The sequence below is a fragment of the Bufo gargarizans genome, chromosome 1 (assembly GCF_014858855.1).
Source record: "Bufo gargarizans isolate SCDJY-AF-19 chromosome 1, ASM1485885v1, whole genome shotgun sequence".
Lineage (NCBI taxonomy): Eukaryota > Metazoa > Chordata > Amphibia > Anura > Bufonidae > Bufo > Bufo gargarizans.
This window is the reverse complement of record NC_058080.1, coordinates 670,627,117-670,647,540: the sequence shown is the minus strand read 5'-3', so window position 1 is coordinate 670,647,540 and position 20,424 is coordinate 670,627,117. Positions and strand designations below refer to the sequence as shown.

Here is a 20,424-nt window from a genome sequence, read left to right as displayed (position 1 = left end):
TACATCCTATAGAAAAAAATGCCAGGGATTCATGGAAGTGTTCGTTTTTTTGGGCCGGAGATAAAACCGCAGCATGCTACGGTATTATCTCCGTCCTGAACAGTCAAAAAGACTGAACTAAAGACTCCCTGATGCCTCCTGAACTGATTGCTCTCCATTCAGAATGCATGGGGATAAAACTGATCAGTTCTTTTCCGGTATTAAGCCCCTATGACGGAACTCTATGCCGGAAAAAAGAAAAATGCTAGTGTGAAAGTACCCATAAAATAAGGAACAACCATACGGAGACCGCAGTCTACTGTGTTATATCAACATTTGTTTCTGGTTTATTTATATACATTTACTCTTCAGTTTTTAGCAACTATAATAGGGTCATTTTTAATATAGATTTTTATTATAATAAATATAGTTGTATAACGCACCAAAACTTCTCTTGATCTCCTGATATTTTGAGTGTCCTCCAACCTTCCTTCTATTTGTTGTTCGGTATCTATTTACGGGGTTGGGGTGTTGCCCTTGGACAGAGCACCATTTCCACGGTAACACTTGCTGGTGAGCCACTGACATTTTTGTATTTTTAGAGATTACAAAAGCCTGTTGAAAAGGAAAAGTGGGGCAGTTGTCCTTGGCGACCAAACAGATCTTCTCTCATTATTATCAAAGCCCCTTTGGAAAATGAAAAACGCAACCCAATGCTATGGGCTTCTGTTCCTTTTTTCTTTAGCACCAGATTTGATACATTTCCTCAAATTTTTTGAGAAGGATAAACTGTTGTTTTTGAGAATTCTGAACATGAGGGTGTTTTGTGCATCATCTGTTTTTGTTGTTTAGATATTTTTTTTTCTCAGGCAGAGAAATAATAGAACATTGTTAGATACTGTTATAACACTGTCAGGTACTGTTTGACATTGGTGTACCACAACAAAAAAATAACCGGGGGGAAAAAGTCATAAAAATGTCTATAAGGCTTCATGTCCGTATTTCGGCCTACAAACAACAGATCCGAGAACTATAAATAGTTTCCGCCTGCTTTTCCATGTGTACTTTTCTCCCACCCATCAATATAAAGGGCTGCTCTTCCCCCATGTACGGACTAGAATAAGACATGGTCCTTAATGGATGTGTGCATGGTCCCATAGAAATGAATGGTTCAGTGTGCTATCCACAAAAAATGCGCATAGCACACAGATGAAAAATATGGACATGTGCATAAAGCGTTAGGCCTCTTTAACACACCAGTGAATCACGGACGTTTGCTGTCTGTGTTCTCCATGGACAGCGCGTGTATCCATTGTTTTATTCGCATATCCTGTTTTTTTTCAATGACTGTGGGTCAGTGGGAAAACAACCGAGACATGCATTATGTGATGTGGACCAAACGTGCCCATTGAAGCCTATGGGTCTGTAAAAACCTCAGACAGAAGCCCTCCCTTGTGCTTTCGCATCCGTGTGGTCACACCGCAAAAAATAGGACGTGGCCTATACACCACAACTTGCGGACCATGGACCCATTGAAGTCAATGGGTTCACACTGTGATCCGGTGTGTACACAGCCAATATTCGTAGTTTGTGGACTGCAAAACATTAATGGTCATGTGCGTCAAGGCCGAACAGTGCACTTGGGAAACGGATGACCCATGGAGGGCAAAAAAAAATACAAACAGACCAAAGGTGGACCCGGATAAAACACTGACCATCTTGTCATGGACATCATCACAAACATGGACTTGTAAGAGGCCCTACTCTTGAGAACTCTGTGCTCTGTCTTGTCCAAAATAATGTCAGGTCACTACAGGTCAGTGTCCAAGAAAATAGGATAAACTCTCCTTTAAAGTGAACAAAGACCCCTTTCTGTCCTTTCTGAAAAATAATCTTGGCAAATAGGGTAGCCTAAGGACTAACAAGGGACTCAGTTAAGGCTACTTTCACACTTGAGTTTTTCTTTTCCGGCATAGAGTTCCGTCACAGGGGCTCTATACCGGAAAATAACTGATCAGGCATATTCCAATGCATTCTGAATGGAGAGTAATCCGTTCAGGATGCATCAGGATGTCTTCAGTTCAGTCGTTTTGACTGATCAGGCAAAAGAGAAAACCGTAGCATGCTACGGTTTTATCTCCGGCGAAAAAAACGGAAGACTTGCCTGAATGCCGGATCCGGCATTTTTTTCCATAGGAATGTATTAGTGCCGGATCCGGCATTCAAAATACCGGAATGCCGGATCCGTCCTTCCGGTCTGCGCATGCGCAGACCTTTAAAAATGAAAGAAAAAAAACAGATCCGTTTTGCCTGATGACACCGGAAAAACGGATCCGGTATTGCAATGCATTTTTCTGACTGATCAGGCGTTTTTCTGAATGATCAGGATCCTGATCAGTCTGAAAAAATGACATCCGTTTGCATGCAGTTTGCCTGATCAGGCAGTCAGTTCAGGCAACGGAACTGCCTGCCGGAATCAAACAACGCAAATGTGAAAGTACCCTTACAGGTGGAAGATGCATACTTGGAGGAAAGAATTCAGCTTAGGCCAGTGGTGGCTAACCTCCAGCTGTTGTGAAACTACAACTCCCAGCATGCATTGTTGCTCTGCTCTTCTCAGAACACTAATAGAAATGAATGGAACATGCCTTAGGCTATTGTATCTAGAGAATCCCATTTTGTCAGTGAGGAAGTAGACATTGACAGTGTTAAAATTAAGGGGCTTAAGCCAAACTTATGTTCATGTGGCATTGGCCGGTGGGCTGTATTGGAGTCCACCTCGAAGCGAAGCAGTGAATGCAGTGAAGCGGATTCTGATGATGGCTTGATAGCTCCACCAGTAAAATAATTTCATCCTATGGACCGGAAAAATTCCCCCTAGAAAAAAAACACTAACAATTACTGATTACACATCATAGTAGTGAAGAGCCCCTTAGGGGATGCTGCAGGGGTTAAATGTCAGACAGTGGGAATTTATTTTTCTTATGGGATATTGGGACATTGAAGAGAGAAGTGGTCGTGACCGTTTAGTGCAGTTCAGTTTACATTCACCTAAATCACAGCTGTGCTGCAGTAACCCAGTATGGCCACTACACTTTTGAATGGCGCTCTGCTCCCGGCTCCATTCAAAGTTCTAGTTCCAGCGGCGCAGACTCCAGGGAACAGCTGATTGGTGGAGGGTTCATGGTGTCGGATCCTCAAGGTTCGGCTATTATTGACCTATCCTGAGGATAAGTCATCAATATTAGGAGCCTGGAAAGCCCCTTTAATCACTTTATGAGGTATTCAGAATCAATGACAAATTGTATTAACGTGTTCTTAGTGCATCATGTGCAAGGATCCTGTCTCGAGGTATCACGTTGCTTTCCTGGAATCCCATGCGTCTTTGACGTGTGTAATATAACATAGCCCCCATGCTGAGCTGAAGCAGACTCTCTTCGATCCACTTGTCCGGGCAGTGCGTCCTGCTCTTCGTTAGCAGAATTTTGTGGTTTCCCAAATGTCAGTGATTTTGTTTCCTTTTGAACACATACTGGGGCCACAGCAGATACTTTTCCATCAGGGAGCAGGGCGCTTATTCATAAAAGCCTGGCTTATGCTGCTTCTCTAGTGTGAAATGAATCCAGGAACATTGCTTTATACCTGATGACCATTACATGGGGAGAACAGTAAGGCCTCTTTCAGATGGGTGTTGCAGGAAAAGGTGCGGGGACATGTGCGATTTTTCTGCGCGAGTGCAAAACATTGTAATGCATTTCGCACTCTCGTGAGAAAAATCGGCATGTTTGGTACCCAAACCCGAACTTCTTCACAGAAGTTCGGGCTTGGGATCGGTGTTCTGTAGATTGTATGATTTTCCCTTATAACATGGTTATAAGGGAAAATAATAGCATTCTGAATACAGAATGCATAGTACAATAGCGCTGGAGGGGTTAAAAAAATAAATACAAACTCAACTTAATCCACTTACTCACGCAGCCCGGCTTCTCTTCTGTGCTGTGTACAGGAAAAGGACCTGTGGTGATGTCACTCCGGTCATCACATGGTCCGTCACATGATCCATCACCGTGGTAAAAGATCATGTGATGGACCATGTGATGAGCGGAGTGACGTCGCCACAGGTCCTTTTCCTGTACACAGCACAGAAGAGAAGCCGGGCTGCGTGAGCAAGTGGATTAAGGCGAGTTAAAAAAAAAAATTACAAGAAATTAACCCCTCCAGCGCTATTGTACTATGCATTCTGTATTCAGAATGCTATTATTATTTTCCGTTTATAACCATGTTGGGCTACTTTCACACTTGCGTTCGGTGCGGATCCGTCTGGTATCTGCACAGACGGATCCGCACCTATAATGCAAACGCTCAGATCCGTTCAGAACGGATCCGTTTGCATTACCATGAACATTACCGTTTGCATTGTTCATGAAAATTGAGCCATACTGTGTCAACTTCAAACGGATCCGTTTGCCTCCGCACGGCCAGGCGGACACCCGAACGCTGCAAGCAGCATTCAGGTGTCCGCCTGCTGAGCGGAGGACAAACGGTGCCAGACTGATGCATTCTGAGCGGATCCGCATCCACTCAGAATGCATTAGGGCTGGACTGATCCGTTCGGGGCCGCTTGTGAGAGCCTTCAAACGGAACTCGCAAGCGGAGCCCCGAACGCTAGTGTGAAAGTAGCCTTATAAGGGAAAATAATAGAGATCGGGTCCCCATCCCGATCGTCTCCTAGCAACCGTGCATGAAAATCGCACCGCATCCGCACTTGCTTGCAATTTTCACGCAGCACCATTCACTTCTATGGGGCCTACGTTGTATGAAAAACGCACAAAATAGAACATGCTGCGATTTTCACGCAACGCAGAAGTGATGCGTGAAAAACGCTAATGTGAACAGCCCCATAGAAATGAATGGGTACTGATTCAGTGCGGGTGCAATGTGTTCAACTCACGCATTGCACCCGCACGGAAAACTTGCCTGTGTGAAAGAGGCCTAAGGCTACTTTCACACTTGCAGACTGCAGAGGTTTTGTGTCTGGTCACAAAACGGAATGCTGATGGAACGTAAGACATCCTGATGCATCCTGAACAGATCTCTTCTATTTAGAATGCATGAGGACCAAACAAACTCTGCCGGACCTCAATACCGGAAAACAACAACGCAAGTGTGAAAGGGGCCTAAGAGCTTTCACTTCAGATGTGTATCGGACAAACCAGACTATTTTGCCAGGATTGACCAACCATCTGATGCAGGGATAGCCAACCTGAGTTTCTCCAGCTGTTGCAAAACTCCAACTCCCAGCATGCCCACACTGCCTACAGCAGGGAATGGTGGGAGTTGTAGTTTTAAAACAGCTGGAGAGGCGCAAGTTGGCCATCCCTGATCTAATGTGTAGGAGGCTTCCCGTCTGTCCTGTGATGGCAGATGTTGTGTGAGAGAAGTGTAGGACACATTGGATTTCAGCATGCAGAATCCTTTTGTTCTCTCCCCCTGCCTCTGACAGCAGCTGAACCAAGCATTCATGTGTATGGGGTGATCGGGAAAGATAGCTGTCGGCCAAACCAGGGCTCGGCCAACAGTTAAACAGATATCTCATGAATGGCTTTACATTGGCTTGTGGAAGAATGTTGAGCATCAAAGCTGAAGAACATCAGAAGTGAGTTTTACTGACCCCTTAGAAGACTTTTATAGGGGATTAACTAGGGGTTACAGAGGTTGCAACCAGACACTGGAACTGGAGGCGACCCAAAAGGTCACATGTCACATATGAAGAGACTAGTATTAGAAAATGTTTTTAGTTTGATGGGAGCCTTGTTACAGATTTTCATTGGAGCCTAAAGATGCCCACATACCTTTGAACAGCTTTCGCCTGACACCTATCTTTCTTGACTCCCCCGATACATGTACATTTTGGCCAAGAAAGTATTTGTTTTCAATAGCATAAGAGGGCTACTGCCCAACACTTCTGTGAGCAGCTTTTCTCCCAGGAGAAGGAGATCCAAGCATTGAAATTCGGGCATCATCTGTTGGGGGCGAATCCAAAGCTGCATAACACTTTAGGTTGTTAGTTTGCCCCACCAAAACAATGGGTTTGGTCAACATTCTGTGTATGGGATCCTTAGAGATGAGCTGTCACCTCTCCTGACATGACTGTTTTAGTATTTTCTTGCATTTTCTATGTGATAACAATTCTATGGCATCTATTCTTATGACTATTTTGACATTCCTCTGATATTTATTTATGAATAAATTGCCAGCACTTTGCAGTAAAGTTCCATCTGGGTGTTACCAGCAGGGGAATGTGTTCCTGCACAGTCTTACACTTGTGGTACTGATTGCATAGTGTCAGGCTGTGGAGGGACACATGCCCAGTTGGTAACATCCAGTTGGACCTTTATTGCAAACTGCTGGCAAGTTATGACGTTCTAGTAATAATAGAGGAAGCGCCTATTTTGCTTATGACAGCATGCTTTAGTATTGTTACAGGATGAATACAAGTAGTTACTAAAACAGACCTGTTACGAGATGGGACTGGTCCTAGTTTTAAGGCTTCTTGCAAACCACAAATTACGGTCCGCAGTGCACGGGCACCGACCGTGGGCCAGCCGCATGCAGATCGCGACCCCACTTGAATGGGGACCGCAATCTGCCCGTTCCGCAAAAAGATGGGACAAGTTCTATCTTTTTGCGGAATGGAAGCATGGAACGGAACCCCATGAAAGCACTACATAGTGCTTCCGTGGGGTTCTGATCCACGCCTCCGCACTGTATCTCCGGATTTGCGGACCCATTCTGTGATGTGGAATGCACACGGCCGGTGTCCCGTGTATTGCGGACCCGCCTTATGCGGGCTGCAATACGGCCAAGGTGACACACGGCTGTGTGCTAGAGGTCTAAGGCCTCTTTCACACGGGCGTGTCCAGATGCGTCCTGGTGCATTGCGGCAAACCCGCGCGAGTAGGTACACAATTGCAGTCAGTTTTGACTGCGATTGCGTTCCGTTCAGTTTTTATCACGCGGGGGCAATGTGTTTTGCACGCGCGTGATAAAAAAACTACTGTGGTACCCAGACCCCAACTTCTTAACAGAAGTTCAGGTTTGGGTTCAAGGCTGTGTAGATTGTATTATTTTCCCTTATAACATGGTTATAAGGGAAAATAGCATTCTGAATACAGAATGCATAGTACAATAGGGCTGGAGGGGTCAAAAGTGTATGTATGTATGTATGTATGGGTGTGTGTATATGTGTATATATATATATATATATATATATATATATATATATATATATATATATATATATATGACACACACACACACACACACACACACACACACACACACACGTTCGCGCAGCCGGCATGTCTTCATCTGTGAGAAAAAGGACCTACGATCATCAAATGGTCATTCACATGATCCATCACAATGGTGATGTCACTATGCTCATCACAAGATCATCACCATTGTGATGGATCATGTGAATAACCATGTGATGAGCGTAGGTCCTTTTCCTCACAGATGAAGACAGAAGAGATGCCGGCTGCGCGAACAAATTTATATATAATATATATATATATATTTTTTTTTTTTTTTTTTTAACCCCTCCAGCCCTATTGTACTATGCATTCTGTATTCAGAATGCTATTATTTTCCCTTATAACAATGTTATAAGGGAAAATAATAATGATCGGGTCCCCATCCCGATTGTCACCTAGCAACCATGCGTGAAAATCGCACCGCATCCGCACTTGCTATTAATTTCTATTGGGCCTGCGTTAAGTGAAAAACGCACAAAGAGGAGCGTGCTGCAATTTTCATGCAACGCGCAAGTGATGCGTGAAAATCACCGCTCATGTGCACAGCCCCATAGAAATGAATGGGTCCGGATTCAGTACGGGTGTAATGCGTTCACCTCATGCATTGCACCCGCGCGGAAATCTCGCCTGTGTGAAAGGGGCCTAAAAGCTTTAGGCTAGTTTCACACTAGCGGCAGGCTGTTCTGGTGGGTTAACAGCCTGCCAAATCCGTGCTGCCGCTAGTGCACGAGTGCCGCCGGAGGTCTGCTCTGGCCTCATTGACTATAATGGGGACGGGCTGGAGTTCCGGCGGCAGCACGGCAAACATGCCGAGAGGCGGCCTGAATAAAACTATGACATATAGTCAATGGGGCCTGAGTGGACCTCCGATGGCACACGTGCACTAGCGGCAGCACGGATCCGGCAGGCTGTTCACCCGCCAGAACAGCCTGCCAGAGAAGGCTGCTGCTAGTGTGAAACTAGAGATTTTGCCTTGGTCTATAATGTTACATGTTTTTAGTTTCCTCTGTGGATAATTTTTGCATAATATAAACATTTGACAAATGAGCGCGTGTACTGCAATAATTTCTTTACACAAGCATTTGTTGTTTATCTTGCCATTTTTATATTCGTGCAGATGCTTACAATCCATGGTGCTGTTTATTTGTGCTGAGCGTGTAATAGAAACCTTGGGCATGGTAACCTAGTCCTGACATGTGCTCATCCGTTTCATGTCTGTGGTGTCGGGCGCTGGGCATGGATCTAGCATGTCACGTTTACGTCATAGGAGAGCTGTTTGGCATTGCAGTCTTATCAGAAGATTCCCACCCAGAAAAGTAAACACAAACTTTGTTCCTGTGCCCTGTCCAAGCAATCTGTCCCTGCGTTTACTGTAAAGGATCTGCTGCTATCTCTTCTCGGTTCAGTGAGACTGATAAGCTCCTAGTCCTGTTAATTGTCAACATTTTACAACAAAGGGTTTTTGTTGAGTTTTTCTGTGTTGAGTTTTAACATCCCTTTTAAGCGCCACTCTTCAGCATATAACTGGACTGAGCGTTCATACATTTTCTCATGGAGCTTTTTCCTGATGGATACAGTAAGTCCCCATACACCCCTGTGTCTCTTTGGTGAGAAGCAGTACCCCCTTCCTCCAAGTGCATACACATTCAATAGCTGTTGGCCAAAGACTCGTATGGCCCCATATACATACTGAGCGATGTGTTTTAAATGGGCACACAGAAAAAAACCTCTACCAGATACCTCTGGCGGTAACTTATCTTCTGGGAGAACTAAAGGATCGGTTTTAAAAGCCCCTGATCATTTTCTTCCCAACAGCTTACGTCAGGGGATAGTTGTGAGCCCTCCATACACATTAGACTGTCGGCCAGTACTGCAAAATGGTAGGTTCAGCCAACAATTGCCTAATGTGTATGGGGCCCTTAAAGGGGTTATCTCACCTGAGACGATGGGAGCATATTGCTAGGATATTGTCTAATAGGTATAAGGCTACTTTCACACTAGCGTTCGTCGGTCCGCTCGTGAGCTCCGTTTGAAGGAGCTCACGAGCGGACCCGAACGCCTCCGTCCAGCCCTGATGCAGTCTGAATGGATGCGGATCCGCTCAGACTGCATCAGTCTGGCGGCGTTCAGCCTCCGCTCCGCTCGCCTCCGCACGGACAGGCGGACAGCTGAACGCTGCTTGCAGCGTTCGGGTGTCCGCCTGGCCGTGCGGAGGCGTGCGGATCCGTTCAGACTTACAATGTAAGTCAATGGGAACGGATCCGCTTGAAGATGTCACCATATGGCTCAATCTTCAAGCGGATCCGTCCCCCATTGACTTTACATTGAAAGTCTGAACGGATCCGCGCAGGCTACTTGCGCACTTGCGAAATTTTTTAGAGTTATTAATGCAGACGGATCCGTACTGAACGGAGCCTCCGTCTGCATTAATATGATCAGATCCGTTCAGAACGGATCCGATCAAGCGCAAGTGTGAAAGTAGCCTAAGTCTCACTGTTGGGACCCACCTGTATCTCCTGAACGGAGCCTGGAAAGTGGTGGTGGGCACACTGGGGCATGCACAGCGCCCTCCATTAATTTCTATAGTGCCACCGAAAATAGCTGAGAGCTGGCTCAGCTATTTCCATCGGGTCCATAAAAGTGAATGGGAACTGTGGCTAGTCATGCGCAGCACGCTCCCATTCAATTCTATGGGGAAAGCACTTGGTGGTGGCCGACCAGAGTCCTCCAGCCATCCATCACTTTGCCTGCTCCGTTCTCGATTTAGGTGCAGGTCCTAGCGGTGGGACCTGCACCTATAAGACAATGGGGGCATATCCTAGTGATATGCCTCCATTGTGTCAGATGAGAATACCTCTTTAAGGCATCTCATCCAGCCAGTATGTACCCTTCCCTGTACTATTGAGGGGAAAGAACAGTGCCCGAAAAAGTGCGGTCTACAAATGGTTGCCTCTGGTTTAACTTTAATGAGCTTATTTGTATAGCACCCCCGCCCCTCAAAAAAAGTTTCCCTAACACCACTGTCTCTCCACCACTGCCGCCACAATACTGGAAAAAAATGGATACTGACGTATTGGTTATTGCAAGAAGTGTGAATTTCTAAAATAAAATAGGAAACTCTCAAGTAAGTACCTGGTGACAGCTATCCCCGTGTGCATTATTGGCAAAATCTTCTGATGCTGACCAGTCGGTGGCCTTGGTCGTGGCAGCAACCACGTGCTGAGCCTGAGCCTATTGATTGCCTGCAAGTGATGATGTCTAGTGAGGCTCGGGAGTGGAGGAGAAGATATCGTAGTGCTGGACAACTAGTGCTTATGACAGTTTTGGATGTTTTAACTTTTGTACCCTGCCCGTACATCTCAGCAGGGGTTTCTGGTCTCAGAGAATTCCTTTCACACATGAGATATCCGTCGGTGGAACACTCCCATCGTTTGAGGGATAGAGGGAATTAAGTCTCTGCCAGACCCCTTTGGCAGTGGCTTGTGTTTTGCCGAAACAAAGGATTGGGCATGTAAAAATCCAACATGCCAGATCCTTCCCTACTTTGATATTGGCCATCATGTAATTGTAATCGAAAATGTAATTTAGAGGACACTAACGCAAATGCCTCGTCCCGGTACGAGCATTTGTTGGTCGTTTGACCCTCACGTGTGGTATCTGTGCAGCACACGATGAAGAGATATTTTGCATTCTCCTTGTAAATGGCAGTAATAGCACCCTGGTGATTCTTGTAGCACCCATCTGACATTGTTCTTGTTGGTCTATAGAGCCGCCATGGAGCGTGTTCTTGGCTCAGTTTATTCACAGAAGAGTAATGCAAGGGAAATGTGTGATCTAAGCGTGTGTTATTCATCAGATTCCATCTCCACTTCCCAGAAAATAGCAATCTACATAAGTCACGGTGTACCTTCACACTAACCGTCGCCGGTTGCTGTGGAGGCAATGACCAGTGAGGAAAAGTACCGTAATAGAGATGTCCATTCAAATCGCCTGTAAGAGTCATTGTCTTCGGTCAAGCTGAAAAGAAGAATTTCTCAGAAGGCAGATACCGTGTGGCCTTGTAGCCTTTTCCATATAATTTATGAATGATTTTAAGATTATTCTGCCAACAATACATCACGTTATAATGAAGAATATTCGAGAGGCTTTTGCATCAGGTCTCCTCTTGTCTGTTCAGATGTCAAATCAAGGAAATGACCTTGCAGTTTTTAATATCTGTTGTAGTGTTGGGCGGTATTCACACTTGTCTCGGCTTCCATTCATAAGAGCTATGCTGGATTGGTTTTCGACCAGATACTGCCAAACCCTGTCAGACTTCATTGAGGGTTATCTCATGATTAATATAAAAAATGAAAATTGGACATCACATAGTACATGACCATTTCTAACCAAGCTAGAACCAGCCCTGTACCTCAAGGATCCAGAGATCTCCCTATTCATGGCTCTGCTAGATTCTCATCATGCTCCTCATGCTTTCTGCTGCAGCCCTCACCCTGTAACGGTCTGGGCTTCTAACAAAAGATATGGTTGGTGGCAGTTGGCGGATGGAACAGAGCATGTGTGACCACCTCAACGATGTTACTGAGATGGGTGGAGAAATAAGGAAAAGAACAGCAGATGGTGTTGTATAGGTTTTTTTGAGCAATTCAGTGACTATGCAAAAAAAAAAAAAAATTTATAATTATAAAAGTATTCAGATCCAGGTGCCGGATTGAAAATTGTAGAATGTTTGTTTTTTGGAGAGGACTACCCCTTTAAGGTAAAATGGTTTTGGTGACTAGAGTAGATCTGCAAATGGCACTATTCTTGTCATCAAAAATAATGTAAAGACTGGTGTCCTTGCTTGTGTATATCATAGAGATCAGTCATAGGGTCTCAATACCTGAAAAAAAACGCTTCCGTTTTGTCCCCATTCATTGTCAATGGGGACAAAACATAGCTGAACAGAAGGAAATGCTCCAAAATGCATTCCGTTCCGTTTAATTGTGTTCTCATATCGGAGAGCAAACCGCAGCATGCTTCGGTTTTCTTTCCGTCATGGGATGCGGAGCAAGACGGATCCGGCATGACCCACAATGCAAGTCAGTGTGACTTAAAGTAAACTTAAATATGGATTATTTGCATATAATCACTCACATGAATCTTTGAAACCGTATTTTAGTGATCTGGATGAATTAAAACTTAGCTTTTATTCTAGCTCATATAAGATAAATGAGATTTTGTTCCTCAAAATGAAAGTAAAGGGGTAGGTAATCGTAGATTGCTCACAGTGTCCCACGATATAACGGGACTTGTACTGAGGGCAATACTGAAATGTCCACAAGGACAAAATATGGACTGACTGATGTATTCCAAACGTGATGTTTCAAGGTCTAGACAATTAGGGTGGTACACATCAGTGTTCAGGCCACAGGTGGTCAGGTTTGGTGCGCACAGGCGCCAATATCTGACACGTCAAAGTGGACATATAACAAATATTAAACCACAAAAAAGCTATATGCACAACGACAAACACAACACAAATAATGACATGGATGTATGCGTATATCCGTGTTACATACTGCACACTCACACATCCACAGCATATAGGTGCACGGCGGCACCGCTTGAGAAAAAAGACACACCACCAGGTGTCCTACCGTACAGGTTTGATGTACTCCAGGCACCTGTGTTCTTGATGTCTTTATCAGGCAGGGTGGTCCTTTTCGGCAGTTGGAGGGTATTGGAGGGAATAAAGACGATGATATTTCTTTTCTATCCCTAGAAGGCCCTCGCAGCCCTACAATAAACCTCCAAAACTAGCCACGGGGTGTCCCACTAGTTGGGCCCCCGTCCGGAACCTAACCCTGGAATTGTGGTCCCTAAAAAGGCCCTACAAGGATCCCTACATGCACGTTTCTGGGGTAGGGCAATGAGCCCCTCCCCTCATCAGGGGATATCGTTTCTAAGGGCCGGAAAATACAAAAAGAGAGTCACCAAAAATGGTGACTCTCCTATAGAGTAAGGCGCACAGGTGGGTGTGCAACCGGCAATAGGAATGAAGGAGAGGAGACAGATAGATTGAAGTTTCCTCCCTTCTGTCACTAAAGTGGAGCGCACAGATAAGTGTACAGCCACAGTGTAGAAGTGGAGCGCACAGATAGGTGCACAGCCGCAATAAAGATAGAGAAGGGGGACAGATGAAAGCGCCCCTTGTCCTCTTAGAGTGCACAGGTTGGTGCCGCAGGCATATGTCTTACCTGGTCTGGAAGTGTACGCGTCCGCTCTTTTGAAGGTTCGCGCCGAGGTGTCGGCACGTCGCACGCCATGATGACGTCAGCCCTTCCCTTAGTGCGGCGGCAGGCAGTGATGACGTTTTGCCCTTACTTTGCGTGTCATGCCCATACGCCGATTGTGCGCTGCGCATGCGCGATAGTACGCGTACATTATGTTTCCAATATCATCGCATTAGTGCATGAAACAATATATCCAGGCCATAATGCACAAGGATAATTATTGGATTCCAGTATACAGCCTCCACAGGTCAATGTTTATATTTATATTATACCAGCAGACCATCATACTGGTGACTTCACTCTTACAATGGGGCTGCAGAAAAAGAAGGTACTGTTGTTTTATTTATATGTCGTTAATCAGATGCTGCTATCAGCGACATACAAAAGAATTAGAAAGATAGAGTATACATCAGGCGCCAGACAAATTAGTATATGTTGTGCAGGCGCACTGTGTAGACCTGCAAGTATAGAGATACGGACAAAGCATAGATATATGTATTTTCTTGTCCGTATACACGGGCGTATTGATATATAAGCTCCGTATAGGAGTGAATCTGTGGGCAGCGGAACACGTGTCCAACAGATTCACTCAAACACCCTGATATGGGTATACAACATGAATTATTTAGTGATATTTATTGCGGTCTTGTTGATTGCATTTTTTAAAACAGTGGTCAGCAAACAGTGACACCAAGCAGTTAATGGGTATTACATCCCATGTTTCCCATGCAGCCGAAGTTTAGTAAGGCAGGGTGAGGCAGTTTTAGATATATATCTAGTTAAATCTGTATAGAAAACAGATTGAAGGGGTATTCTTAAAGGAAACAACCAAAGTGGAGGGACTCATTCAAGCCGTTGGGGGATACCGTGTCCAGTTGGAAGGTCCAACGTGCTTCTCTTTGAAGTAGGAGACGGTCCCAATCACCGCCACGTATTGGTGGGGGGATTTTATCAATTCCGATGGCTTGGATGCAGTTATGAGTCTCCACCATGGTGTTCATTTACATGTCGGGCCACTGGGGTGTCACGTTCGTTCCCAATGTCGCCCAGGTGTTCTCCTAGACGTCTACGCAACTCCCTCTTGGTTTTACCGATGTATTCGAGTCCGCACACGCATGTAATTTTGTATATAACACCGCGTGTGCGGCAATTGATAAAATCCTTGATAATAAAGGACTTTTCTAAATTTGAGCTATAGAAGGTCTTACTACTCTGTAGAATTTTGCAAGCTACACAGCCACTACACCTATAGCAGCCGTTGATCTTGCGATCCAGCCACGTCGCTGCTTGAGTCGCCGGGGTGTAGTGGCTGTGCACCAGCATGTCTTTTAGACTACTCCCTCTCCTGAAAGTGATTTGTGGGTAATTAAAAATGACCTTATTGATCTCGGGGGTCCATCAATAGGACAGGCCAGTGTTTTCGGAGGACATCCCTAATTTGCCCTGACGCATAATCATAGGTCGCAATAAGGCGGATCTTCTTTTCCGTCTCCTTCCTCCTGATTTTAGGTACTAGGAGGTCGGGGCGACTTGCTGTTAGTGCAGTTTGATAAGCTTGTTTAAGGACCTTATTGGGATATCCCCTGTCTAAAAACCGATTCTGTAAGGCCTTAGCCTGGTCGACGAACTCTGACCTGCTGGAACAGTTGCGTCTGAGGCGCAAATACTGACTCTTTGGGATCCCTCTTTTTTGGGAGAAGGGATGGCCACTGTTCCAATGCAGGACAGAGTTCGTCGACGTCGTTGTCGTTGTGCATATAGATTTTTTGTTGTTTAATACCTGTTATATGTCCACTTTGACGTGTCAGATATTGGCGCCTGTGCGCACCAAACCTGACCACCTGTGGCCTGAACACTGATGTGTACCACCCTAATTGTCTAGACCTTGAAACATCACGTTTGGAATACATCAGTCAGTCCATATTTTGTCCTTGTGGACATTTCAGTATTGCCCTCAGTACAAGTCCCGTTATATCGTGGGACACTGTGAGCAATCTACGATTACCTACCCCTTTACTTTCATTTTGAGGAACAAAATCTCATTTATCTTATATGAGCTAGAATAAAAGCTAAGTTTTAATTCATCCAGATCACTAAAATACGGTTTCAAAGTCAGTGTGACACAATAAAAAACGGATCCGTCCTCCATTGACTTTCAATAGAGTTCATGACTGATCCGTCTTGGCAATGTTAAAGATAATACAACCGGATCCGTTCATAACGTATGCAGATGGTTGTATTATCAGTAACAGAAGCGTTTTTGCTGAGCCCTGCTGGATCCAGTAAAAGCACTAGTGTGAAAGTAGCCTATGCTACAGTCTTTGGTATATTAACAAGTCACTGTGTGTAGCTTACTCAGTCAGGTAAGGCTACTTTCACACTAGCGTTCGATCGGATCCGTTCTGAACGGATCCGATCATATTAATGCAGACGGAGGCTCCGTTCAGTACGGATCCGTCTGCATTAATAACTTAGAAAAAATTCTAAGTGTGAAAAGTAGCCTGAGCGGATCCGTTCAGACTTTCAATGTAAAGTCAATGGGGGACGGATCCGCTTGAAGATTGAGCCATATGGTGACCTCTTCAAGCGGATCCGTTCCCATTGACTTACATTGTAAGTCTGAACGGATCCGCACAGCCAGGCGGACAGCTGAACGCTGCAAGCAGCGTTCAGCTGTCCGCCTGTCCGTGCGGAGGCGAGCGGAGGCTGAACGCCGCCAGACTGATGCAGTCTGAGCGGATCCGCATCCATTCAGACTGCATCAGGGCTGGACGGCTGCGTTCGGGTCCGCTCGTGAGCTCCTTCAAACGGAGCTCACGAGCGGACCGACGAACGCTAGTGTGAAAGTAGCCTTAGGCTATGTTCACATCTCAGTTTGGCCGTATACAGCAGGTAGTTCCAGCTGAAAATACCCTGCCTGAGTTCACATCAGTGTTGGATTTTACGTCACTGGAACCTTTTGGGCTATAATGGGGGCAGTGATCTGAACGATTTCTGGTGAAATTCCGGCTTTTCGGCCAGAACAGCCTGCCCTTTCCGGCCGAACAGAGATGTGAACTTGGCCTAACTCAAATGGCGTGTTTTACACTAGGACACACCACAAAGTTTTGAGGGTCACATGAGGAGTGTGACAGTGTTACAGCCATTTTAAAGACCTCCCCAAAATCAAAATGTTAAGTAATATGAAACGCCTAATATATTTAAAGGGGTTATCCCATCTCATACAATGGGGGCATATGGGACAGGCACCTGTATTTCGGGAACGGAGCCCTGCAAAGTGATGGCTGGAGAACTCCGGTCCGGCCACCACCAAGCGCTCTCCCTATAGAAGTGAATGGTAGCACACCGTTCATGACCAGCCACCACTCCCATGCACTTCTATGGGCCCGGCGGAAATAGCCGAGCCACTTTTGGGGTTCCGTTCTCGATTATAGATGCGGGTCCCAGTGGTGGGACCTGCACCAATAAGACGACGAGGGCATATCCTAGCGATATGCCCCCCTTGTCTGACATGAGACAACCCCTTTAAGGCTAGTTTCACACCTGCGGGGCGTGTATTCCAGCAGAGAACGGCACTGCTGGATACAAACGGAATGTCCACTTTCCCCATTAAGTATAATGGGGTCCACCGGAGATCCGCCTGCATTCCGGCAAAAATGCGGTGAACCAGACGGACACAAAGCAATGCATGCTATGGTTTGTGTCCGGCTGATTTCCTGGCATTCTACGCCGGATCAGACGGCCAGATCTACTTGCCGTAGGTATGAAAGTAGCCTAAGGCGTATTGGCTCCAGAAGCTTTTTACAAAAATGTGGTTACTGGAAAGTAATAGACTTAAATTTCCTGCAAGCTGGCTGAAGGACATTCCCACTGACTTCTCAGGGTTCAAAGATTATAAGGTGGAGTCGTTTGTATTCTCAGTGTGAAAGATCTAATCAAGGTTAGGCGATATCTTCTTGTATTAACATTGAGACTAGACTGTGGTAGACTTCACCTCCATGGTATAGGCTTATCCACCGTAAAGTCTCCAGTGTTGACTTTGACGGATCGCAGCAGTGATTACGCCTGTGAAGCTGTCATCAATCCTCATTGTATCTCTGCCTTTCTCCGTAGATTTGTGATGTCACCCCGGTGGGCTGAGCCTGGGAGCTCCCTTGGAACCTTAAAGCATCATGTTTCACTATGAATGTTAGACCAGAGGATTTCTGAAGCACAGGACGGATGAGGAGTGAGCTGCTTCATTGATTACAAAACCACTGGAATAAAAGTCTGAAGAACACGGATTTCTCATCTTTTTTTTGCCCAATTTTTCTTCTGGGCTTTAAACTCTGGTTTAGCACTGGTTGTGGGCATTCGGTGGTCTGCACCATGTGTCATGTCATAGTAACATGCCGTTCCATGCTGTGGACCGTCCTGAGTATCGTCGTGGCTTTTGGAGAACTTATAGCTTTTATGAGTGAAGACTGGCTGATTGGCAAAGCGAAAAGCACGGATATCGATAACAGGACTGGCGGTCACCATGAGCATTATCGTCCAACGCTGGGCATCTATGGACGTTGTATCAGAGTGCCTAAAGTGCAGTACTTCAGGAGAGACGCCCTTTGTGGTCCTTACGCAGAGCATTTTAGCGAGATAGCAAGTGGTTTCTGGCAGGCTACGGCTATATTCCTTGCCGTGGGGATATCCATCCTCTGTATCGTAGCCTTTGTCTCGGTCTTTACAATGTGTGTACAGAGCGTCATGAAAAAAAGTATATTCAATGTGTGCGGGCTGCTTCAAGGAATAGCAGGTACGTGATCAGTAGGTATATTGTATATTGTATCACAAGGAGAACAAGACCTGAAAATAATACCCAGTTACATTTTATAAAAAAAATTTTTTTAACTCTGAGTAGCCCATAAGGGCTCATTCACACATCCGTATGAATGGGTCCGCATCCGTTCCGCAATTTTGCAGAACGGATGCGGACCCATCTGTTGTTCTGTTCCGCGGCCCAGCAAAAAGTATAGAGCATGTCCTATTCTTGTCCAAGAATACTGATTTCTATAATGGACCGCCCGTTCCATTCTGCGAATTTCAGAAGGCACACAGGTGGCATCTGTGTTTTGCGGATATACAATTTGCGGACTGCGAAACACGGTGCAGTCGTCTGAATGCGCCCTTAGGGTCCATTCACACGTCGACAAAATGGGTCCGGATCCGTTAAAACCGCAATTTTGCGGAACAGGTACGGACCCATTCATTTTCAATGGGGCCATAATGTGCTGTCCACATCCGCATTTGCGGATCCGTACTCCTGGATCCGCAAAAAAATAGAACATGTCCTATTCTTGTCCGCAACTGCAGACAAGAAAAGGCATTTTCTATGAGAGTGCCGGCGATGTGTCGTCTGCAAAATGTGGAACGCACATTGCCGGTGTCTGTGTTTTGCGGATCCGCAAAACACATACGGACGTGTGAATGGAGCCTTAGGATAAGGAGTAGTTACCATGCTGCAGAAGGAATTTCAAGTCCTTAGGTGGAAATGATCATCAATTCTCAAATTTCAAAATCTACTTTAAATCGCTTGGCACACTTTTAATTGTTTCATTTTTACTCCATTTACTACAAATCCCAGCAGGTGAAACTACAACACCCAGTGTGCATAAAAGTGAAACGGCTCTGTTACATCTAGATTAGAAGTCTCCAACCCATGGCTCCTCGGTTAAGTGTCATTTGACACTTTTTTTCCAGTGGATTTCTCTCAATCTTTTCCAAATATACATTTTTGTCTTGATGGGGGGAGGGGTCTTCGGTATTTGACAGGTGAAAATATTGCGGAGCATACGGTATGTGCAGTATCGTTACCTGCTTGGAGGTAAAGGTTACTTTCTATGAGCTGGAGTATTACCTGTTGTACCTCAAAGGTCACCTTGGTTATTGCATGGCAACGGTTGCTACGTGTCAGGAACTTGTCAATATTTGCAGCCGGTAATCTCCTGTCAGGTTGCTTCCAGCCTGACTGTAATGGGTGACTCACAGCAGGTTTACGCCATGTTTCCCAACATGTGGCTCTCCAGCTCCAATCATACCATGGCCAAACCTGATAGGGGTTGTAGTTGTGGAACAGTTGGACAGCAGAAAATAGCTTGCATGAAATATATATTTAAGGTCAGGGCAACATGGCTTCTTTTACACGATATGTGAAGCTTTATTGCCACAGTCATCTGTCATTTGACATTTTCCTTTAGCATCTATCGCATATCTGTCTGTCTATTGCGTGTCTATCTATCGATTGCGTGTCTGTCTGTCTATCGATTGCGTGTCTGTCTGTCTATCGATTGCGTGTCTGTCTGTCTATCGATTGCGTGTCTGTCTGTCTATCGATTGCGTGTCTGTCTGTCTATCGATTGCGTGTCTGTCTGTCTATCGATTGCGTGTCTGTCTGTCTATCGATTGCGTGTCTGTCTGTCTATCGATTGCGTGTCTGTCTGTCTATCGATTGCGTGTCTGTCTGTCTATCGATTGCGTGTCTGTCTGTCTATCGATTGCGTGTCTGTCTGTCTATCGATTGCGTGTCTGTCTGTCTATCGATTGCGTGTCTGTCTGTCTATCGATTGCGTGTCTGTCTGTCTATCGATTGCGTGTCTGTCTGTCTATCGATTGCGTGTCTGTCTGTCTATCGATTGCGTGTCTGTCTGTCTATCGATTGCGTGTCTATCATATCTGTGTCTATAGCATATAGAATTTTTTATTTTATTTTTTTGCTGCTTTCTTATTAGTTTGTATGACCTGAACCGAGTAACCCGATAAGTAATCACAGCAGCGCAGAGTGTTTTTATCAGGACTCTAACAGAGTCTAATGTGGCCGTGCT

General features: G+C 45.4%; 1 protein-coding gene across 3 annotated transcripts in view; it reads left to right on the top strand.

Annotated features, from left to right (window-relative positions):
- Window positions 1-20,424, top strand: part of LHFPL2 (LHFPL tetraspan subfamily member 2) — a 119,346-nt gene that overhangs the window by 71,285 nt on the left and 27,637 nt on the right. For all 3 annotated transcript variants that reach the window (XM_044276109.1, XM_044276110.1, XM_044276111.1), the window contains one exon: window positions 17,684-18,359. In XM_044276109.1, coding sequence (XP_044132044.1) covers window positions 17,939-18,359 — 421 coding nt within the window. In that variant the 5' untranslated portion in view covers window positions 17,684-17,938. The remainder of the gene's footprint in view (window positions 1-17,683; window positions 18,360-20,424) is intronic.